The 25,423-nt window shown below is 37.5% G+C and overlaps 1 protein-coding gene across 1 annotated transcript in view; it reads left to right on the top strand.

Moving 5' to 3' along the window:
* The window catches only part of MKX (mohawk homeobox), a 78,522-nt gene that overhangs the window by 10,541 nt on the left and 42,558 nt on the right, over nt 1–25,423 (top strand). Inside the window, exons 3-4 of the mRNA XM_036320912.1 lie at nt 718–871; nt 1,270–1,605. Coding sequence (XP_036176805.1) covers nt 718–871; nt 1,270–1,605 — 490 coding nt within the window. The remainder of the gene's footprint in view (nt 1–717; nt 872–1,269; nt 1,606–25,423) is intronic.

The following is a 25,423-nucleotide window of genomic DNA, read 5'->3' as shown; positions in this document are numbered from 1 at the left end:
CATTATACCTGACATTTTCCTTCAAAGCCTACCTTAAATTTCTCATGAAGTCTTGAGTCACATGTATCCCCTCTTTCCTTTGGAATCCTGTGTTGTTTTATTTTCTTTTTAATTTTAATTTTCTTGTTAATCCCCACCTGAGGATATTTTTTTCTGGTTTTAGAGAGAGTTGAGGGAGGGAAGGAGGAGGGGGGTAGGAGGAGAGAGATTAATGTAAAAGAGACACATCGATTGGTTGCCTCCTGCACTTGCACCTACCAGGGCCAGGGATGGGACCTACAATCCAGTTATGTGCCCTTGATGGGAATCAAACTGGAGACACTTTGGTGTAACTGGCAACACTCTAAACATCTAGCAACACCAATCAGAGCCTGTATCATTTTATTTTAATGCATCTTAAGCTATTCTTCCCATTCTTTCCTATAATTAGACTTATTTGTATACTCTTCTACCTCTTTGATTAGACTGAAAATTTGATGGCAAGGCATCTGCATTTTTTAAATTCCCAGAATACAATTAGTGCTCAATCTCTGTAGTTAGCGCTCAGCATATTTGTTGAACGCATGAATGAGTGAGTGGAAGGAGTATCTGATACTGCAACACCCTGAGGATATGTAGTGATCAGAGATACTGAGAGAGGCTTAGGTGCTTTATGGGAAAGTAATTGTATGATGGGTAATTTTTTATTTTGTTAATTGAGAAATAATACTTTCTTAGGTGTCAAATTGGTTTGCTAATGCAAGACGTCGGCTTAAGAATACTGTTCGACAGCCAGATTTAAGCTGGGCTTTAAGAATAAAGTTGTACAACAAGTATGTTCAAGGAAATGCTGAGCGGCTTAGTGTAAGCAGCGATGATTCATGTTCTGAAGGTTTGTTCATATTTTTATTTTGCTTCATTGGCTTTGCCTTTGTAATAAGTTTACCTCAATTGCTATTTTTAAGGTCAATCCTACAAAATATGATGGTGCCATAATGGTTCCTTTTCACTTTTATAATACTAGAAATGACAATGGCTGTTTCCTCTTGTTTATAATTCATTGTGTGTCAGAATAACATTTTCTGTGAAAATTATTAAAATTAAAATACCATAGGGACAGATCACATAGACTCCTCCTTTTTTGACTAAAAATTAATCTTGAATATAAAAGATAATTTTATACACTTTAAATATTCTTCCTTTACATATATTTTTAATGATTAAGCATAACAGTTGGGTGCTGGGGAAAAGTGCATACAAGTCCTACGTAGTGATATTTTTCCCTTTTAGATGGAGAAAACCCTCCAAGAAGCCACATGAACGAAGGGGGCTATAATAATCCCATTCACCATCCTGTGATTAAAAGTGAGAGCTCAGTCATAAAGGCAGGAGTGAGGCCAGAGTCACGGACCAATGAGGACTACGTGTCACCCCCAAAATACAAGAGCAGCTTATTGAACCGTTACCTTAACGACTCTTTGAGACATGTCATGGCCACAAACGCTGCCATGATGGGAAAAACAAGGCAAAGAAACCATTCGGGATCTTTTAGTTCCAATGAATTTGAGGAAGAATTAGTGTCTCCTTCGTCATCGGAAACCGAAGGCAACTTTGTCTATCGCACGGGTAAGTCTCTGCTTTTTGTACCTTGTTTAAAACCATTAAAACGGCAGCAGAGGCATTTATTTTAGCAGGTATAAAGCCATGGTTTTTATTGCTTTTGCAATAGGTTATTCATAGATTATCCATAATAAGGTTTTAATGTTTTTGTTTTGTTTTTAATTACCAGAGAGTCTCGTAATAGATGATGGGAAATTTTCATTCTTAATAACAATGATAAGAATTTTTATTCTTAATAATAATTTTTAATCTTAATGATAAACATTCCTAGATGAAATATATTTTGGCCTTTGTCAATAAATTTTAATGGAGGAATGTTCTGGATTCCATAGTCAGACATGCTAATACTCTGTATTCCATGTTTTCTCTTAAATTCTTTGTTTGCTAATAATAGTGGAAAATAAACACAAATTATCATAGGTACCAAGACTTCAGACTTCTGTGATGGAGTAGTATCTGGCTTAAATTGCTTTGGAAATTTTTACTTGTATTTCAGAAACAATGAATCAATTCCTACTTGTTCAAAACATTCAGATGGAGTAGTGAGTTTGGTAAAATTTTCTATCTTGACTTCAGTTCCCTGAGAACTTTGATCACTCAGTGTTTCAGAATAAAGGACATGTGCAGCCTATATCTGGTGGAAATAGAGTTTGGGTCCTGAAGATAACTTCAGAAAGCATCTAGTCCAGCCAAATTATGTCCTAAATAAGAAAATCCAGCTCTAGAACACACTACTAGTTTATTCTTCTCCAGATCTATAGTACAGCTAAGCCAGCACAACAGGTAGGAGGGATGTAACTACTACTTAGACTGCCATTACTGTTACTATTACACATACTAACGTAATCACAACTCAACTTTACTGTTATGATTACACACACAGCCACCGTCATTTTATTGAGTAGTTATGATATGCGAGGCTCTATGCTAAATGCTATACAAATGTTACTACATTTAGTTCTTAGCATATCAAGGAGGCTGATATGTGACCCATATGACTTTATAAAGGAATTTAAATTTGGCTTGTTAAATATACCCTTCAGCCTATCTAGCCAGAAATCTGATTTTTCAAGTGCCTATAAATGTGTACAAGATACATTATCTCTGAGGATTCAGAGAAAAATCTCAATATACTTTTAAAGACTTAATATCATTTTTGTTTGCATCTCCAATTCCAACAATGAAAATAACTCCAAACATTTTGAAATACAAAAATAGTCTTGTAAATAATGATTGGGTGTAGGAAGAAGTAAAAAAATGCAATAAAAGACTATTTAGCTAATAACAAAAAATTTAAAACTACATATTCACATCTAACTAATATGATTAGAGCAGAACTTGGAAGTAATTTAGAGCTTTATGAATGTTAATTTACAGAGAAAGGAAAATAACTTATTCAAGTATAGATAATTGAAAAGAATTTTTTTAAAAAAAGGTAAAATGGAAAGCTGAAAAATAGATAAATGAATCAAGAGGTAACTCTTTGAAAGCAACAGTAAAAGAGATAAGCAAAAATTTGCATTAGTTAAAGTTGGAAATGAGAAAGGAGATATAGCAAAGCAATCATATAGGTATTAAGCAATATTATTAAAATTATGATGAAATACTATGAATAATTATTGACAAAATGCTGTATATGAATATGTAGGTGAAATGAGTTGCTATTATCCACATAGATTAAATTATAAACTTATAATAAGAAAAGTTTTAAATCACCACTAATTCAGGAAAAATTAAGGTTTTAGTAAATCTGCTTCCTTAAACACATGATTTGATAGACTCATTGGATTTCTTTCAAACTTAGAAGAAATAATTAATTTCCATGCTTATACATTTTCTCTGAAACATATACAATTATGGGAAGTATCTCAGTTTTTTAAAAAATGTGAATGTCATCCAAATCCCAAACTAGATTAAAATAGCATAAAAGTAAAAATTGTTATTTATGATACTGATATTGACTGTGAAACAACATGAGAAATATTGATAATGTGATGTTAAGTGAAAAACAATTTAAAATTGTGGGAACACTGAATACAATTATAACAATACAAGTGTGTATAGACAAAAAAAAGATTTTTGGAAATAATAAAAATTAATTTTGATTAGGTAATTGAAAGTCTACTATTTTTTTAAAATTCCTTATAAATTTCTTTTTGTTGCCCAGTAAAAACAAGGTCATATTTCTATGAAATTTACCCAGTGTACTGAGCCTTCTGAAAATGCATGCTTTTTCAGAGGAAACAAAATAAAAAATTAAAGCAGGAATAGCATGCCTGTATATTTGATGCTATTCAAAGTTAAATATCTTCACCATTTATTTCTACTAAAACATTCCATGGCCATTTCTATTTTTACATAAAAACGTATTTTTTAGTTGCTCAAGCAATGAGAAAGCAGCCTAGACACGTAAACTTCTGGGTTTTTATGCATGTTTATAAACTTTAAAAGAACAGAACACAATTTTTTGGTTCTGTGGATGGAGAATGAAGAAAGACTGGTGGTATAACACTGGTGGGCTAAATTTCTGACCAAAACAATAAATGGCTGTCGTCTTCTATGGGAACTGAGTGACGGCAGAGCTGCGGCTGGGTTAGCACTCTTGCATAAGGAGTAGAACAGGGGATTTTAATAAATACTTTCTGAACAACTGCTATGGTTTTCTCTGGCATACAGACTTACTTTGAATTCCTTTAATTCCTTCTGGTTATATCTTTTTTTTCCTCACCTAAAGAGAAATCTTCTAACTCTGCTATTAACACTACCCCCTTCCCAGTTCTACAGTAGTACAAATATTTCGAATTTTAAATTCTTTTCAAGAATTGATCACTTTAAATACAATTTATTAGTTTAACCGTGCTAAAAAATGTATCTATTTTTTCATCCATTTTTTTTGTACAAGAGTTGCTATCGTATGGTGCATTTTAAAAAAGTTGGTGTATGGAAAGATAATGTATTACTGTATTTAATTTCACTGGTTTTTGTTAAGTTTTATCAGGGAGAAGCCAGGAAGGTTATAAAGTAGTAATACTAATTGAAGATATTACTAGATACCATCAAAGTAGATACATTTTCATTGATTTTATGTAGGCATTAAATATTTCTCTGTAATCTGCAGTCTTCCACAACATGCAGGAAGAAAAAAATGTTCTTTTTTTTTTTTTTTTTTTTTAGGGGGATAATAAATATTGGTTATTTATATAACTCAATAAATATTGGTTAAACATTTCTGACAACAGCAATTATAACATGAGAAATTATCAGAATTATTAAGGTCATTGATTTTAAATACAGTTAAGTAATACTCAAGAAAATTTAGTCACTCAGTACTATGAGCTGAATTAAGTCATCCAAATTAAAATTACAATTCGTTTTCATCATGTTGGGGTAACAGATGACAGTTTTCAGGTATTTGATAGAGTGAATTCCCATTACAACCTGACTTCCAGGCCTCAGTATCAGGGAAAAATCACGCAAGTCTTGAAATAAAATGTGTGACTTCCCCCTCTTCTTTTGCTTGGCTTGAGGACAATTCCCTATTCTGTTCTTTCTTTTTGCAGCTCACAAATGATCAACTTTTAAGTGGCTAGTACATTCTGAGCCCTACTGCTCTGCTGGTGTATAATTCATAAATTTAACCTCTCCCATGAGACTTCATCTTGTTAAACTGTCTAAAATCCCTCTTAATAATACACACCTGGTGTCAACTTGACTGAAGTGAATATCCCTGAAGAAATAGAGATTTTTATTGAGAGGTGGGGGGTGGGAGGGAAGGTCATTTATTTGGTACATGGAACACTTTGGGAGGTAGATAGAATCCATTTGGATGGCTTGCCACAGTTGGAGCAAAATAAGAAAATGAGGCTTTTTGGTGACTGAGGAAAGAGGAACTAGGAAGTAGAAAGAAATTTGGGAGAATGACAAAAGCTAAATACCATCTCCAAACATTTTTTCTTGGCTAATGATGACTCACAAAGGAAGAGATGTTTCTTTTTCCCTCTCTTCCTGTATGTCATATACTTTAGAATTTAAGCTGGTATCAAAGGTAGCAAAACTTAGGTATGCTCATGACTTCATGAACCATTGAATTAGTCTGAAATTTAACCTTAATTTATAGCATAGTTTGGAGAATTACATTCTCAGTTCTAAACAACTGAGTTAACAGATAGTTTTCAGAAACACAATCCATTCATATACGAGGTGCTCTTTTGTGTATTCATTCAACACAAAAAAAGTTTATTGAGACTCAGTCCCTACAGGCCCTGTTGTAGGCTCACTGAAGCCCTAGGTTTTGTGTTAGCCTACTCATCACAGAAATTGTAGTTGAATGAAGCAGAAGAAAGATTTAAAGAGATGCTTTGGCAGATGTTTTTGAACAGTAAATAATCACTCCTAGTTTATGTTTCATCAATTTTAGGTTTTCTGTAGCCTAAAGAAAGTCACATGGCATTTGAGAGAAGACTTCCTCAAAAGCCAGATGTTAACGATGGTATGTTTCTGTGTGCCGATGACCTTGAGCAACATGGGTTTGAACTGCACAGGTCCATCCTTACAACTCAGTAATTTTAGGATTTTTTTCAATAAGCACTGTAAATATATTTTCTCTTTTGTATGGTTTTCTTAATAACATTTTATTTCCTCTACCTCATTTTATTGTAAGAATACAGTATATAATACACATGACATAAAAATTATGTATTAAGCAACTGTTTATGTTATCGGTAAGGGTTCTAGTCAACAGTAGACTGCTAATAGTGAAGTTTTGGGGGAGTTACAAGTTATATGTGGATTTTCGACTGCATGGGGCTTTGGCGACCCTAACCTCCATGTTGTTCAAGGGTCAACTGTATATCCTAGGTTTTTCTTTGGGGTTTTATTGATCAGGAAGTCTACTTTCTACACTTTTTATTTTTTTTAATTTTTATTTCCCTTTTTGTGCTTGTCACTTCCTTATTTTTAGTGAAAGAATTGTGCTTTGGATTATTCCAGATATTCTTTCCCTAGTGTGCAAATACATGACTGTCGAGCTACTCCAGCAGAGAACCCTAAAACCCTCTATCAGTGGCCTAGCTAGAGTACTTGAAAGGTTATCCAATTTCTTGTATCTTTACTACAAAAACACAGTTACCTCCTTTCAAACATCATCTATGAATGAGGCATTCCACATAAATGAAATTTCTAGATAGAAATGTAAGTATCGATTTTTTAAATGTAGGATTTCTGCTCTCCTAAACTTACAGTATCAAACATGGCATGTGGAGTGTGCATCAATGTCTCTCTTCTCTAATCTCCTTCCTATTGCTTTTTATATGTTGTTCCATCCTTTCAACTCAGTAATTTTAGGATGACCATAACCCTAAACTTGCCTCTAATTCCTTTGTATATAAAAATGGTGACTTTCTGACTGCCTTTTAAAAAGGGATCTTTTCTAATTACTTATTTTAAAGCAACAATCTTTTAAATGAGATTTCAAGAAATTCTGACCGTTGGATAGGCATGGGGTTACTATAGAATTATAAAAACTTAAGCATTGTTCTAAATACCAGAGAGTCTTCAATATTTATCAGTGATGATGATGGGAAAACACATTCACATAGATTATTTCTGAAATTAAAATTAACTTGATTTTTGAAAAGTATTTTTATGGATTTACTTGTACAATTTAAATGAAACGTTTATGTTTTCCACCTACTATTAAAAGCTGAGAGATTAGTGGCAGACAAAAAGAGAAAATATTAGCATGAGCAGTTTGCTGGCTCCTCCTGGGGTTTTTGTTGTTTGGTATCATGTGAGAGCCTGACAAACGTAATTGTAGACGCTGAAACTCACAGCCCCTTTTAACAACGTGACTTACAAACAAATTGAAAGTATATGGCAGCTCAGTTGACAAAATGTCCACGTTTTTTAGGTCTGTGTTTGACCCTGACAGTGTCGGTCCTTTTATGTTGTATTTCCTCCCGGGGGCACCTCGCATGATATAACACTAATTTCACATTTGTGTGAATTAGACAAATTGCTTTCTGAAATGCAACTGCATCTTCTTTCTCCTGTTGTGCTGATTCCACTGCCATGTACATATTAAAGCTTGTTGAGGTGCTGAAACGGCGTTTTATTCATTTTTATAGTCCCACTAGCCCTTAGTGCAGTATCTTTTAGGTATTTGCTCCATAACTGTTTCTTAAATGAATGAGTTAGTGTGTTATTGATTTAGCTGGTACATTTTAATGTACATATGTTTATCTCTGTGAACATGATAAGAGAAAGAAAATGGTCCTAAATAACTTTAAGTGGGTCAAGAAGAAAAGGCAAATACAATAAGTTAAAACCAGAGGGGAAAAATTAAATAAAATGTAGCTTAAAATCATGAGATGTTTAAGAGATTAAAAGTTTTAAAATTTAGAAAACATAAAATGAAATTAAACAGATTTTTAAGTAAAAGAGTGACTTTCAAGAAAATGCCAGGGTGATAAAATCCACCAAAGAATAAAAAGTACAGCAGATAGACAAAAATAAGTGGAGCCTTAGTGTTTTCGACTTCACTAAGTAATGATATCTTTGTGCATATCGAGTGCACAGCCTTGCAGGTGAGACTTAAGAAACAAAGCACAGATTTAGACCTACTGATTTTACTCTTCTTCACATTCACTCTCAGTGTTAGCATGACAGCTTTAACTTTTTCAGAATCAGTATTTTTATTATTTTTAAAGCCCTTTAATTGAGTTTTAGAGAGAGAGAAAGGGAGAGAGAAACATTGATGTGAGAGCAACATCAATCAGCTGCGTCCTGCACGCCCCCTCTCCTCCCACTGAGGATAGAGGCCCCAACCCAGCATGTGCCCTGACTAGGAATCAAACCGGAAACATTTCCGTACACAGGACTATGCTTAACCAACTGAGCCACACCAGCCAGGGCAAGTATTTTTAATCATATAATAGACCTGGAGAGAGTCTACACAGAAATTTTACATTTTCTCTTTCCTCCTCTCATGAGAATAAAGATCCCACACATTTTACACATATTCCTGTAAAAAAAAAAACCAACAAATTTATCAATATGAAATTTTGATTCTGCAGTGTATTCACTATATTTTGGCATTACTGTCTACTGGCATTAAATCAATTGCAATTGATTTTCTGATACTCCATGAATTTCAAACTTACTGGAGTTGTCAGTCACATCCTGGTACAATTTCATAGAAGTGCTTGTTCATGTTATTATATTTAAGACTGTGTCAGTATTTCCATTCAGAGAGGTTTTGTTCATTCCCGAGGGCCTCTAAATAAGTTATAAAACATCAAGCCAAACTCAAAGTTGGCATAAAGGGCCCCTTTTCCTCCTTCTCCTATGTATAATGAATATAGGTGCATAACTCTCACTAAATCTATATTTAGTCAGGTTTGTAAACTCTTTACACACAGACAAGACCAAATAAGATCTGTTGACACCTCTCCAGTCCAGTACTAAAAAGGATGTAAAAGGTTTTACTGTCTGTGAAAATAACAAGGCAATCTATTTAATGAATACGGAAGTGGTTTCTTTCCTTTCTTTCTTTTTTGGTTCAACGTGGTTAGTTTTTCCTTTCTGCCTCCCTACTTTGTTTCTAAAATTAAACAGATACTTTTCCAGGTCAAAATTTGTCTTGTTGATGTAATAGAATTTTTACTCAGGTAAATATTGGTTTCTTCCAGTTCAGAATTTTTGTACTTTTCAATTTGGGAAATTTGTGTTCTTGTTTTCTATTAGAAATTATATAATTTATAATTGTGCTTTGAGAAATCAATGTAATAATAATGATAATTTTGTTCACTTTGCCCAATTTCTTTCACAAAACTTGAATTTTTTAGTTTTCAGGTTAGATGGAGCATGGCATGTTTAAATAGCTCCTGCATAATAACCGTTTCCTCCCTTTCTTCTTTGTTACCCAATTTCTCTACTTTTCATTGTACTAAAAAGGGAAATAGCCAAGGATTTTATAAATCCAGCCCTGAATTTTAAAGGGTCCCCTACTTCAGCCTTTAACGTGCAGATTAGAAAATTGCTTTGGACTCTTCACTAAGCATCAGAATTGTTGGGTCTTTGAATATGAGCTGTTTGGTCTGGTGGAGCTGTGCCTGATCCCGGTACAGTAAGTCTAATTGCTTTTGGCAATTTCAGGTGTTTAATTGACTTTTACTTAAAAAATACTTAAATCACCAGTGTTGAACTTTTGAGAATTTAGGCAAGGTGTGAGTGCATTTTTAAAAAATGTCTCTCTTTAATGGCTGCAATAGAAAGATCTTCACACATGTTGATAGGTGGTAGGTTGTAATAGACATACACCTGGGGATCATCCTAAGGGAAATTGGCATGGTTTGTGGAAGAGCCCAAACAGTTAATATTCCTGTGGGGTGTGTGTGTGTGTGTGTGTGTGTGTGTGTGTGTGTGTGTGTGATTGAGTCTCGGGGTAGGAGGAAGTAATAGAAATTGAACATAGCTGGGGAAAGCAGCTTTTGAAAATGACCAGTGGTATCTTCCCTCTGCCTTGTGCATACACTAGAGACATTGAGTCATTACCTGAAGGTGGTCAGAAAAAATGTGAGTGATAATGACAACCCACTTGGAAAGTGGTGCTGGGAAGATAGATTAGTCTCAGCCTTAAGTAATAACACCAGTCATCCACTTTTAACAATTTTGAGTCTGCCCAGTCAGAAAAGCCAGTTGTGAAGCATTTTTTTGTGCCCAGTAGGAGATCATGGTGCAAGATACACTGATGTGTTTCGGTGTTAACGTCATCTTTAACATTTCCTCAGGTGAGGCACGTCACTAAATGTACCAAGGAAAAACTTACTGTGGCACAGATTTGGGTAATACCTTAATGATGGCACTGTGGCCAGGGTGTTCTCAAGTGCATGCTGTGCCTTCCACAATCACCAAACTGCAGGTCGGGTAAAAACAGCCTCTTGCCCGCTGACTTCAGTGCTTTGAAGCATCTTAGGCACAGTGACCAAGATGGACATTTTTGACAGAAAGAATGTGTTTCCTGTTCGGTACCATTATATATGAATATATATATAATCAGTGTATTTATATTATATTATATTAATTATATTAATTATATTATATTATATTATATTATATTATATTATATTATATTATATTATATTATATTATATTATATTATCAGTGTATATATACCGTACCCAAAGGCAATTTTGCCTTTGATCAAGTTTCATTTAGATAAAAAATAATAAAATTTCTCAAAATACTAATTTTAAGAAGAATATTTTGTTAAAATAAAATTAAACAATAACAATGAAAATGAAACATTTTAAAGCGCTGAAAGGTGGTCCGAGACAACCGTTCATAAAGTGTAATTTCCAAGAAACAGTTTGTTCTTTGAGTTTTCACATCGTTGCCTGTATATTTAAAATTTGGGGCTACTGGTCCCTTTGATTGAGCCAGACTCAGGTTATGGTGGACAAAGCTCTCAGTATGGCAGAGACATTTCAAGTAAGAATGCCCTGTTCTGCCAAGACTGTCATTATGACACTAAAATGTACCCTTTTGCTAAGGGCCAAAATTCAGTGTTTGTCCTTCCAGTTTCTACACTGATTTAGACAACAGATGCTGAAAAGGCAAAGTGGTATTTAGGATCATTTGTCACATGGCTTTAGTACAAGAGGATGGCTACCTGGCAAGAGTGAGAATTCCTTAAATGTTACTGGGTCTTACATTTCTAAGCGTAAAATCTCTGGCCAAAAGTTGCTTGGTGCCATGTGCCTTTGCTGTGATGTCTTTGCCCAGCACAAGGCTGGGTGGTTGCAACACTGTGACTGCTTGAGAATCCACATAACCTTTACTTGTTTGCAGATGAGGTTGAGTGCTATTGTTGTGCATTTTCTTCTACCATTGTCTCAGTTGCATTTATTCTTGCTGTACATTTTTCTCCTTTAATTATCTTCTAAGCTGCTAAATATATCCAGCTAGATCAAGGGTTTTTTTCAGAACCTGTCCAGTGCAATTGGTTTTGTTTTCACTTTTATTGTGTCTTCCAGGTTTTTTTTTTTTAATTAAATCTTTATTGTTCAGATTATTACATTTGTTCCTCTTTTTCCCCCCCATAACTCCCCTCCTCCCAGTTCCCGTCCCACCCTCCACCCGCACTCCCCACCCACTGTCCTCATCCATAGGTGCACGATTTTTGTCCAGTCTCTTCCCGCATCTCCCACATCCCTTTCCCTCCCAAGAATAGTCCATTCCCTTTCTATGTCCCTGATTCTATTATGATCACCAGATTATTTATTCACTTGATTCTTAGATTCACTTATTGATAGATGCATGTTTGTTATTCATAATTTGTATCTTTACCTTTTTCTTCTTCTTCCTCTTCTTAAAGGATACCTTTCAGCATTTCATATAATACTGGTTTGGTGGTGATGAACTCCTTTAGCTTTTCCTTATCTGTGAAGCTCTTTATCTGACCTTCAGTTCTGAATGATAGCTTTGCTGGATAAAGTAATCTTGGTTGTAGGTTCTTGGTATTCATCACTTTGAATATTTCTTGCTACTCCCTTCTGGCCTGCAAAGTTTCTGTTGAGAAATCAGCTGACAGTCGTATGGGTATTCCCTTGTAGGTAACTGATTGTTTTTCTCTTGCTGCTTTTAAGATTCTCTTTTTGTCTTTTTGCTCTTGGCATTTTAATTATGATGTGTCTTGGTGTGGTCCTCTTTGTATTCCTTTTGTTTGGGGTTCTCTGCGCTTCCTGGACCTGTAAGTCTATTTCTCTCACCAGGTGGGGGAAGTTTTCTGTCATTATTTCTTCAAATAGGTTTTCAATATCTTGGTCTCACTCATCTTCTGGCACCCCTATAATTCTGATGTTGGTACGCTTGAAGCTGTCCCAGAGACTCCTTACACTATCTTTGTATTTTCAGATTCTTTTTTCATTTTGCTTTTCCAGTTGGGTGTTTTTTGCTTCTTCGCATTTCGAATCTTTGACTTGATTCTTGCGACCCTCTGGTCTGCTGTTGGGTGTCTGTATAATATTCTTTATTTCAGTCAGTGTATGCTTAATTTCTAGTTGGTTCTTTATCACAACATCAAGGGTCTCCTTAGATTTCTTGAGGATCTCACTACATTTATCGGCGGCTTCTAGACAGTTCTTGAGAGACCTTAAAAGTGTGGTTCTGAACTCTATATCCTCCATGGACAATTTTGTCCTGTTTCTTTGTCTCCGCATTTTTTATGCTTTCTTGGTGCACCCCCTAGTGGTCTTTGTGCGCAGTCTTGTTGTAGTTAAGCCTTGATTGTTGTCAGCAATAGTGGGGGTGATTTGACCTCCAGGCTAACTGGCTATGAGAGTCCGCTGTGTCTGCAGTGGGAGAGCTTCTGTGCTGGATCTCTAGGGCGGTGCTAATCTAGCGTTTGCCTGAGGCTATTCGGCAAATGGCTCTGTGCAGGGCTTGGGTGGGGCGGGTCCCTGGGGATCTACAAGGCGGGCAGAGCGAGCAGTTATGGCTGCTCTCAGTTCCGTCCCTAGGGGCTCCCTCACAGAGTCCCAGCAACCACTGCAAACCTCGGAGAGAAAGCTGCCTTTGAGTTCCGACCGAAGCCAGACAGTCCCGCTTCTCCCGTTTGAGTCTGGGTCCCTAGACACTCGCCCAGATCTGGAGCTCAGAGTCTGAAACTCCCTCCCGATTGAAAACAACAACCGCACCCTCTGCCTCCAGCCCGCTCCGCGTGCACTCCGCACCTTAGTATTTTACTTCAGCACTACACCTCCTCTGAGTCTGGGTATGATATTCTCTTTCCTCCTAGTTGTAGAATTTCCACTCAGCCAGCCTTCCTGTGGTTCTGGATGATGTCCGTTCCGCCTTTTAGTTGTTTTTTGAAGTGGTTGTTCGAGGCAGCAATCTCCGGCGTTAACCTATGCCGCCATCTTGGTTTTTCCTCTTCTGGGTTTTTTATTTAAGATCTTTTCAGAAATATGGCACTACTTCAGATTTACTCATAATCCATGGGGCCTCCAGTTGATCTAACCTGTGTACTTTTGTCTTTCAGAACATAATTTTTAATTTATTTTTTCTTAAAATGTACTTTTAAAGGAATAAACATAAATTATCTGGAATAGTAATTCTCAACTATCTTGAAAGGTGTTTGAGGACTATTTCATAGTTACTATGATTGAAGCAGTAAAATTTAGTTTATAGTTACAATAATTTTCCTTTCATTAGGAAAATATTAAAAGGCTCAACTTTATGATTTCATGACATATTACCAATCCCCAAATACCATTCCTAATCCCCACCCCCTAACACACATACTCAGTGAAATATTATTAGGAAGCTCAGAGAAAAAGCAAAAAGACAAATGATCTATGTTCTGTTTGACCTCAGCCTCTCTCTAGGGTGCTTTAATTAAAATGATAGTATAAAGGTCTGGGTAGAGGATCAATTGGAGCAATACAAGTTTAATCTATATTTTGATAACATAATTAAATTTTGTTGAATTTCTGCTGCTTTATCTGCGGTTTACTGGGCCCAGATTTTCTCTCCAGTCAGTCTCCTTGTCTGACCTGAAATTACCCACATGTAGATGAGGCCACAGGAAGTTATAATGTGCAAAAGCGGGGAGGATTGCCTTAGAAAGCAGGAAGTTGGGATCCAGCCACAACTGCTAACAATTGGGTGTGTATTCTAAGGCAAGTCCCTTTATTAACAAGGACTTCAGTTCCTTTAGCTATAGAATGAGGGCAGGTGACAAAATAATCCACAAATACCTTATCACCCCTGATAATCTGAGATTCTGTGAAATGCACAGGAGGAGAAGGAAGCCCACAGTTTACAGAAAGTCATAGTTAAATGCATACCTTATTATCTCTATTGGAAACAGAACCTGGGCTCTGAGTAACAGGACAGGGACGTTTCCAAGGAGCATGTGGAGCATAGCACCAGTGTTGGCAGATAAGGATCCTGGGTTAGAAGCTAAGAAGGAAGAGGGCTCGTGGGAACACCTGTCAATGTGTTCCCCCCAAAATTGATAGTCAGTTGTCCTAACACAATTTATTGAGTACATCCACCTTTCCTTACTGATTTGAAGTTCTACCTTTATTATATATTAACTTTCTTTGTGTGTGTCTATTTCTATGCTCTAATGTATTCCATCAAACTTTTAAAATATTTCCATATCAAATAGTACACTGTTCCCATGACTGTAGCTTCATTGTGCATTTTGACATATAGGGTATGTTTACTTTTACTTTAAAAAATATTCTCATGTAGGTTCTTGAATTTACTTTTCTAGTTGAACTTTTGAATAAGTTTGACAAGTTTTTAAAAATTCTTGGAAATTAATTTGGGATTGCATTGAATGCATATATTATTTTTTATCCTTATAATATCAGGTCTTCTCACTCAGGAACATGGCCTATTTCTCCATTTATCTGATCATCTTTCCTGATACAATACATTTTTACAGTTTTCTGTACATAGGGTTTACATATTTCTCATTGTTAATTACTAGATATTTTATTTTGTTGTTCTTATTGTTTCTATTGTAGATGACCTCTTGTCTGTTATATTTATAATAGTCAGCACTGATATATGGGAAATCTGTTGAGTTTTGTATATTTTTCTTGTATCCAGTTGGATTGTCAAAGAACACACAAGCATTTAACCTTCAAATAGTAATGGTTTTATGTACTTAGCTCTTTCTCCCTTTTTCCTTTTCTCTCTCCCTCCAGTTATAACATTGCAAGAGGATTTCCAAAACAGTGTTGAGTATCAGAAGTGATGACAGACATTAAAGGAAATTTTTCTTATATTTTACCATAAAGAATAATGTTTGCAGATTATTTCTGATATAATCGCTTTATTAAGTGAAGGGATTCTCCTTCCATTCCTAGATTATTTAATAAGAGATTTTCTCCACTCCCAAACACACACATAACTAAATAAGCTATTGCATTTATCAAATTCTTTTTCCACAATTTTAAGACTATCATCTAATTGTCCTCTTTTAATCTGTTTATATAGACTACATTTCCTAGTGTTTGTCACTGAGTTTTTGGAAAAAATCTATTCCATCACAATATATTATTCTTTTAATATATTTTTGAATTCAATTTATTAACATTTTATTTTAGTAATTTTTTGTCAAAATTCTCAAGTGAGATTTGTCTATGATTTTCTTTCTTTTTTCTAATGCTCTTCTTGCACAATTTTGATATTAAAGTTATCCTGTCTTGTGGAATGATCTAGAAAGTATTTAATCTTTTTCTACTCTGGCAAAGTTTAAATAAAGTATGGATGAACTCTTCCTGATATCTTGAAGGTTTGAAATTATCTTGGCTTAGGATTTCTTGGCTCTCTACTTTTTCTTTCATATTTTTCTTCCCCCCCCCCTTCCTTCTATGTTATGAACACATTTCTCAACTTTATCCTTCCAGATTATTAATTTAGTCTTCAATTTTGCCCCTTCCATTTTAGTTTTGCTATCTTGTTTTCACTTTCCAAGAACATCTTGTTTTCTTATGGCTCCTTTTTCATAGCATCTATGACCGCTGTAGAGATTAGAATTTACCTGAATCTTGACTCTGCACCTCTTAATGGTCTCACTGCCTTTGCTAGAAGCTGTCTTTAGATGGGTCCCCTAACTTGCTTTAAAAATCTGTAGAAACTGCCGAAACCGGTTTGGCTCAGTGGATAGAGCGTCAGCCTGCGGACTGAGAGGTCCCGGGTTCGATTCCGGTCAAGGGCATGTACCTGGGTTGCGGGCACATCCCCAGTGGGGGATGTGCAAGAGGCAGCTGATCGATGTTTCTCTCTCATCGATGTTTCTAACTCTCTCTATCTCTCTCCCTTCCTCTCTGTGAAAAATCAATAAAATATATTTAAAAAAAAATCTGTAGAAACTGTGTCCTAGGGTCAGATGACTCAGTGACACTCACTCAGGAGGGAAGGCATGACCTAGGTCTTCTGATGTCTGTCCCTGAACGGTAACCTTCATGATTCTCCTCATGGGCCACTTACTGTCTATGAACTGCTGACTCGGATACCTTCTGTGCCCTATTGGGAGAAGCAGCTCACACTCTACCATGGTCTTGCTGTCCATCTATTGTGAGTTCTCTGCTCCAATTTCTTCACTAACCTGATGCCATATGCATTTCACCTTTCAAGAATTTCTCAACTTTTATGATTTGGTGATGGTACCCTATATTGTTTTCAAGGATTGCTAGGTATTTATTTGTTTTTAAATTTTCATTCTGTAATTTTAATGGGATTTTGACAGAAGTAAATAAAGCTTATTTAGTGTACCAGCTTAAAAGGTATGCTGTAATATACACTTTTAGTAAATTATTTCCTTTGTTTCTAAGAGTTTTTAGCGTTAACTTGCACACATTCAGAGCTATGTACAGATTCTGAATATCAGAATAATTAATTTATAGTAATTATCTATAGAATGGAGCATGGGAACTCCTAAAAATTCCTGACAGGTTTCATGTACATAAACATGGCACATTATGATGGGTAAGATTTTCTAAAGTATAGTGCTTGAAATAAATATGTCTGCAATTATCCTATATAATAAAAGGGTAAGATGCAAATTGACCCTAACAGCAGAATGATTGGGAATGACTGGTCGCTATGACACACACTGACCACCAGGGGGCAGACACTCAATGCAGGAGCTGCCCCCTGGGGGTCAGTGCGCTCCCACAGGGAGAGCTCTGCTCAGCCACAAGCCAGGCTGATGGCTGCCAGTACAGCAGTGGTGGTGGGAGCCTCTCCAGCCTCCTCAGCAGCACTAAGGATGTCTGACTGCAGCTTAGGTCTGCTCCCTGCTGGGAAGTGGACATCCCCTGAGGGCTCCCAGGCTGCCAGAGGGATGTCTCACTGCCATCTTAGGCCCAATCCCCTGGGGAGCGGGCCTAAGCCAGCAGGTGATCATCCCCCAAGGGGTCCCAGACTGTGATAAGGCACAGGCCGGGCTGAGGGACCCCCCCCCAAGTGCACAAATTTTTGTGCACCGGGCCTCTAGTCTATATAATAAAAGCCTAACAGACTGTTACAGCAGAACGACCAGAACGACCAGTCGCTATCATGTGCACTGACCATCAGGGGGCAGACGCTCAATGCAGGAGCTGCCCCCTGGTGGTCAGTGCGCTCCCACAGCGGGAGCATCGCTCGGCCAGAAGCTGGGCTCAGGGCTGGTGAGCACAGAGGTGGTGGTGGGAGCCTCTCCTGACTCCGTGGCAGCACCAAGGAGCAGCGAGCTGAGCAGTAAGAAGCAGTGAACAGGCAGGTGGTAAGGAGCAAGGGGTCCCAGACATGCCCTGAGGGGTCCCAGACTTTGAGAGAGCACAGGCCTGGCTGAGGGACACCCCCCCCTCCAGTGCAAGAATTTCATGCACTGGGCCTCTGGTAGTAATATAATACTGTATAGTGGTACTTGGCAGCCGTGCACTTAATAAATACTATACTTTTGAAATGTGATTAGAATCCAAATGAATACTGTTTTATTCTGTAGTTAAGCATGTGGCAGGGCATGCTAGAAGTGACATTTCTTTCTTCCTTCTGATGGAAAATTTAAGTTCTTTGTTTGAGTGAGTAGTGTTGGCAATTTTTAAGTAAAAACAAGGAGCTAGGAATTTTATTTCTTTTTGCCAATCTTTCCTTAAAGCAAAATTATCAGTTAATGGAGAATTAAATAATAATATGCTTTATATATGTTTTACCTTTTCATACTTGGATTATTTTAATAATTTTAATTAGTGCTACAAATGTACTTAATTAAACTTAAACATCAAAATAAAATGATACAATGGAAAGGAAAGGGTTATCATGTTTCAAAACATGACATCAATAAAGTACATATTAAAATTTGCATATTAAATTTATTTCAAAGATGTCAAAATATCTTGGTTTTCTTTTAATTTCTCTCTCTCCCTCTCTTCCGCTCTCCCTTTTTCTTTCTTTTTTTTTTTTTTAATCAATAAAGTGCATTGTCTTTGTTCAAGGCTTTGTTGTCCAGATTCTTCCTTGGTTTGTTCCACTGTAGATGAGCTGACTGAATATTTTGCAGTATTTCTATGTTTCTGGAACTGGTGGACTGACCACAGAGTACTTTTCTATGAGTTTTTCTTTCTTCCCTCAGGGATATGCTTGATTGTCCAGCTGTCAACATGTGGAAACTGTGCTGTTTACATAGCAATGAATTTAAAATGGGTCACTGTTCCCAATATCTTTCTGAGAGCAGCACCCACTTTTGTTGGAGCACCAAACATTTCCAGAGCCAGCACAGTGACCTTATTGTCAATGTATTAGGCAGTGCTCTTCTGGCTGGGTCTGTCCCTGAATTGTGTAGCTATGCCTTGGTACATCCTTTGAATGACTAGAATCATTTTGATGAGGCCAAGAGCTTTTCATGTTATCACTACTTGAACTCCCCATTGGGCAACCAGCTAAACAGCAGATGTCCAAACCTAATTCTTAGCCAGTCAAGGCTTTTCCTAGAATATATAGATTTGAAGGGTATCCTTTTTTGATGATCCCATACATCCTCTGTTGGAGATGCTAATGAGCAGCAGCATATCCAAAACTTACTTTAATAAAATATTAAGTGAGGCCCTGAAACTCAGGAGGACAAGAGAAATGCCAGAAGGCCAGCTTGAGATAGTGGCACATACATTGCCAGGAATGGACAGCTTGTATGCCATAGTCAGGAATGGAGTATGTTGTTTTATAGTTAATTAACCATGACAGGTTCAAAAGTGATGGCTGTGTTTATACATCAAAGAATGGTTTTTATGCCTACGTTTTGATTTTCTATTGGTGCAAAACAAATTGCCACACAGGAGTGATAGGAGAGGGAGAGATTGGAGGACATCTGTAATACTGTCAACAATAAAATTAAAATTGAAAAGCATATTACCACACATTTAGCAACTTATAACAACACCATTTATTACCTCAGGTCAGAAGGCTGGCACAGCATGACTGGATTCTCTACTCAGAGTCTCACTAGGCTGACATCAAAGTGTCCCTCACACTGGGCTCTTAGCTGGCAGCACCGGGAAAGAACCCACTCACTGGCTCATTTAGGCTGCTGGCATAATCCACTTCCTGTGGCTGTAGGACTGGCTTCCTTGCCTTTCAGCTTCTGGAGGCTGCCCTGTGCCTTCTCTCTGGTCCCTGCATTTTCAAACTGGCAACAGCATGTTGAGTCCTTTCCACACTTGAGTCTCTCTGACTTCTCCCTGCGCCTCCAACCAGGAGAAATCTCTGCATTTAGAGGCTTGTGTGCTTACACTGAGCCACCCCGATTATCCAGGATAATCCCCCTATTTTAAGGTCAACTGATTGGTAATCTTAACTACATCTGCAATGTCACTTTTAAGGTATAACATATTCACAGGGAGTCGTGGAGGAAAATTCTCCCTATCCCACCAGATATCACTTGGCAGGGGAATTTTTAGATAAGGTTTTGCCCTTTCAACCTCCAATGTTTGGACACTAAGCATCATCATTATTAGTGTGATCTTTTCATTATAAAGTGTAAAAAATATACAGCTTTACATGCTTTTTGTATGGATAGTCAGATAAACAGTAATCAAAACTTGTCTAAATATGTTAGTTGAAATTTACATAATTATTTACATATGAGTCCCCCAAACCCACACATATGTATTTTCTTTATATATTCAGTTAATCTTGCTTTCCTTAAAAATACAGATATTTTATCTCATAGTATAAGGCAGACATCTTATGCAGGCCAGCATCAGACAATGTATTGCTAAGGTTAATTGCTAGAAGGTTCCCAGTGGTATGATGAATGTTTACTACACATGGTAACAGCAGCTGTCATTTACTGAGCATTTACTATGTGCCTGGCACTGTGCTTTACATATATGTGTTATATCATTTAGTCCCCACAGTAATTTTATGATGTAGGTATTACTATCCTTATTTTGAGGATGAGAGAATAGACTTCAGTGGCAGAATTTGCCCACATAAACTGTGATGCTGCAGAGCCAGGATTCAGACTCAGATCTGTTTGACTCTAAAACCTTGCTCTTGACATCTATCTACCTTTTGTTTTTGCTTTTTTGTTAATCCTCACCTGAGGATACCTTTTCATTGGTTTTTAGAGAGAGTGGAAGGCAGGGGGAGAGACAGAGAGAGAAACATCGATCTGAGAGAGAGACACATCAATTGGTTGCCTCCCGCACGTGCCCCGACCAGAGCCAGGGATCAAGCCTGCAATGGAGGTATGCACCCTTGATTGGAATTGGACCCGGGACCCTTCAGTTTGCAGGCCGATGCTCTATCCACTGAATCAAACTGGCCAGGGTGACATCTACCTTTTACTTTGTCTCAAACCTGGGGAGGGTGACAAAGATGGTAGTTTATCTTTGAAAGACCCTTCCTCCTCCTTTTCTAAGCTTCTTCTACCTCCAAAAGCACCTACGTCCTATGCTATGTTCAATCCCCAGCCCTGTCCAGGAGGTATTCTGCCTGCCCCTTCAGTCCTCCAGAGTTAATGGTTATCCATGTCTCAATCAAACGCTGCGGGGCAGCTGATACCTGTGAGGTGATACACAAGGGCATAATAATAACAATAATAATACCTGTCATAGTAGTCACACAATAATAGTAGTCATTGAGCATTCATCAAGCACCAGGCACTGTGCTAAGCAATTGACTTGCATTTTCTTAGACCTCTTAACAACCCTGTAAAGCTACTCTCATTACTCCCATATCCCACAGGGTATTTTGAAAGCAGAACTAGTAAATATTTAAGAGATTAAATGTGCTAGAGAGTTTAAAGAGAGCTTCTCTACCTCCTCTGGGCCATCCTAATCCTCCCCCCATTCTAGAGGATTGGGATCAGCCACGTGCCACCTTCAGTCCAGAATCTATTTCATCGCCTCCATTTTCTTACTGCAGACCCTGTCTTTCAGAGTCCTGGTGTGGGCATTTGAGATGATGCCATTAGGATGGGGCCTTCTTTGCAGGAGAGGCCAGGGCATTCCAGCCTTGGCTTCCCAGGAGGAAGCATGGAGCATCTGTGTAGAGAAGAGGGGAACCCAGTAGTCAGAGGGAGACCAGCTGCCGGAAGCAACCCTCCTTAGAGTTATGGAGTTTAAAAATGTGGTGAAGGAAGAGAAAGCAATCTCACAAAACAAAAGCTATAGGTCCCTTTATCAGGGGGAAGCTGTTCCTTTGGAAGGGACAGCAAATCTGTAGAGAAAACAAGCAGAACTGTAGTCAGAATCCTTCCTGTAGTTTCCCGTGGCCCCAGAGTGCTGAGGGCAGGAGAGGAGGCAGCACCCGCCCCGATCCTGGAGTCCAAGCCTCCACATACTGCCTTACCCATGGTGCATTTTATTGAAGGCTTCTACTTCAGGCTACCCTAAATCCACAGAAAATAAAGTTGTGCCTTGAATTTCAGGATAGATACATTCCCAAAACTTGAGATTTAAATAGAATCATGTTTTAAGGACAGTACAGACACTTTTAAAATAACCCTGTCATGTACCCTTTAATTGTATGAACAATATAACTCAACTTCTGGGTTTTGTAAGTTTAGATTCTAAGATAGAGGGGTTTTCTTAAATTTAAGGTTAAACAATATCAACTGCCTTTTTTTCTTTTTACATCTGTCCTTGTGTCAGCAGTAATGCCTATTAAAATATTGTATCCTGGTCATAAAATGGAACTGAAATAACTGGAAAATATGATACTGAGTGTATGAATTGTGACTATCATAGTTTTAAAACCACAAAAATGTTGTCTTTATGTGTGAGTGTATGCACTCAGTTTTTTTTTTTTTTATTTTCCTGTAACAATGAAGATTGATACTTGAGGAGAAGAATTAATATTTTTAAATTTCAAATGCTTACTACAAAAATGGGACTCAACAGCATTCCTTAAAAAAAAGTAAATAAACTTTGACTTTTAATCTATAATTAAAGCCAAAGTTTCTTTTAATTTTCAAAGCTTGTCCTTGAACTAAAATAACATGGAACATTTTAAAACATGGCTCCGGGCTGCTGTAGATACATTTTATTTAAACCACAGAGACTGTGGTTAGATTTCTTAGTGCCAGACAAACTGCAAATTATAACTAGCTGAAGTGACTGCGTCTCTGGATGTTGTAGTAACAACAAGGCTGGTTGTTTTTTGGGCACTGTTCTCTCTCTGGGCTCTTCTCATGAATGACTTAATCCCTACGTAAGATCAAATTTCATGCCAGTTGCCATGCATAGAAAAAGCAAGTAAAGCCTCTTTTGCCTTCCACAAATTTGATGCGCTCGCTTACGAGGAGTGAGGCAGTCGGCAGGAATAGACACAAAACAGGCATTGTAAAGTGAGGCCAGAACACAGTGAAACTACAAAGGTTAGATGAATGATAAAAATATCCTTTAAAGTGGAATGCCATTGTTTATTATGGCAAGAAAAGGGGGTAATATCCATGATTGAATTGTAAAAATATTTTTACTAAGGTCATTTTTGTGCTTACTATTCTGGTATTGGATTAGCAAATCTCAGGCCAGATTAGACATAAAAATATATTGTGTTGCTCTATGTACTCTAGAAAGTGCATGAACATGTTATTTTTATTTGATCTTCATTACAACACTGTAAGGGGAAAAATAAAGGTAATTTTTCCCACTTTCTCTGGATTGAGAGGGAATTATCCACTGACGATCGTCCAGAAAGAGGAGCTGAGTCTCTAGCTCCTCATTCAGGCTCTTTCCACTGGGTTTTTACTGAGTTTTCCACCCTGGTTAAGTGTACTCAAAATAAAAATCATTTATGGGGAACTCTCCAAAACTTCCTTTTGTATACACAGTGCTTTGAAAATTGGATGAAATGCTTTGGATCTCTCTCCAGGGAAATGGTACCCACTCATTTCACCACCACACTTTTATTTTTTTAAAATCCTCATCTGAGAATATGTTGTTTCTTTTAATTGATTTTAGAGAAAGAGAGGAAGAGGGAGGGGGAGAGAGAGAGAAAACATTGATCAGTTGCCTTCCATACAAGCCCTGACTGCAATCTAGGTATGTGCCCTGACCAGGAATCGAACTCAAAACCTTTTGGTGTACGGGATGAAGCTCCAACCAACTGAGCCACCTGGCCAGGGCACTGCCACACTCTTTTGGAAGCCAGATGACAGTAGGGATATCTCTGATTTTTTATTTATTTAATTGGTAGCTTGTTTATTTAAAAAGTATTGATTTTAGAAAGACAAAGGGGGGGGAGAGAGAAATTGATTTGTTGTTCTATTTATTTATGCATTCATTGGTTGATTCTTGTATGTGCCCTGACTGGGGATCGAACCCACAACCTTGGCGTATTGGGACAATACTCTAACCAACTATGCTACCTGCCAGGGCTTCTGATATTTTAGATTATCAACATAAAGCCGTCTCCACCAATCTAGTGGCAGCAGGAATCCCTAATCTGGTGCTATGAAAGGAGAAAGTTTAGTCAGGTAGAGAATTTGCAAACTGGGGAGACACAGCCTCTGATGGAAACCAAATATACATTACACAGAGACAAAGGGGAGGCCCACTTACATAGAGAAAGTGCCCACCCTAGTCACGGATTGGTCCATTTCTGTGCAAATGAAGGATCCAATTTTGCACAGTCTGATTGGTTCAAATAACACTATTTGGATTGGTCAGAATCACAAGTCCTAATTGGTCATTATGAAGCTTCTCTGATTAGTCAGTAAAGATGCAAATGAGACTATAGCTGCCCAACTCCTATAGGACAGGGCAAGTCTCAGCTCACTGGTCGAAACAGGATTCCAGGAACTCCTCTGTAAGGTTCAGCTCAGATGGCTGTAATGAAGTGCAGGAGACTTGGCAGCTCAGTCTGTGACTTTTCCCTGAAGTTCATGAGAGGCACCTGTAAATAAAAGCTGCTAGACTGATTATGAATCTGGGCCCAGTTAACCACAAGGAGACCTTTTGGCAGGTATATTCCTTTTCGGGGTCAACAAAATCTACATAGGATTTTCTTGAGCACTTTATTCACAGTGTGAAAAGTCAGTCCCATCTGAAGAGTATTGCGGATACCCGAGGGTTCTGTCTTTAACGCATATGTCACCGTGTACTTTACAAGGTGCTTTTAGTTTATGGGTTTCATCACAATTCCACATATGTGGTCCCTGTACTGTATCATGTTGGTTCAGATATGACATGTACTCCCTTCTCAAATGCCAGAAGATTCCCCCGCTCTCAGAAGGTGTGTATGTGTAGCAGACTTTATGGGAAATTTGAAGGGAATGAAGAAAGATCACACACCATGCAGTTCACCTAACTTCACGTGGAACACCATGCTTCCTTGTTCTGAAGTGTCCTTTAGCCATCGCATATGTGACTCTTCCCTGCCTGCTCTGCCCCAAGTGGTCCCCAGCCTCAAAGCATCTCACTAGCTCCATGATTCCCCTCTTTCCCCTTTCCTAATCACCCCCTAGTTCCTCAGTTGCCTCAAAATCTCAAGGTTCTTTTCACACAGTATAGTCCAGTGATGGCGAACCTATGACACGTGTGTCAGAGGTGACAGGTGAACTCATTTTTTTGGTTCATTTTTCTTTGTTAAATGGCATTTCAATATATAAAATAAATATCAAAAATGTAAATCTTTGTTTTACTATGGTTGCAAATATAAAAAAAATTTCTATATGTGACACAGCACCAGAGTTAAGTTAGGGTTTTTCAAAATGCTGACACGCCGAGCTCAAAAGGTTCGCCATCACTGGTCTAATCCATATCTCTCCAGCTTCAGTTCCCAAACTCTGTCTCAAGCCTACCTTTCATTCTCAAACTCA

The sequence above is a fragment of the Myotis myotis genome, unplaced genomic scaffold, assembly GCF_014108235.1.
Source record: "Myotis myotis isolate mMyoMyo1 unplaced genomic scaffold, mMyoMyo1.p scaffold_m19_p_1, whole genome shotgun sequence".
Lineage (NCBI taxonomy): Eukaryota > Metazoa > Chordata > Mammalia > Chiroptera > Vespertilionidae > Myotis > Myotis myotis.
The sequence above is the reverse complement of the archived record's forward strand: the minus strand, read 5'-3'. Positions and strand labels throughout refer to the sequence as shown.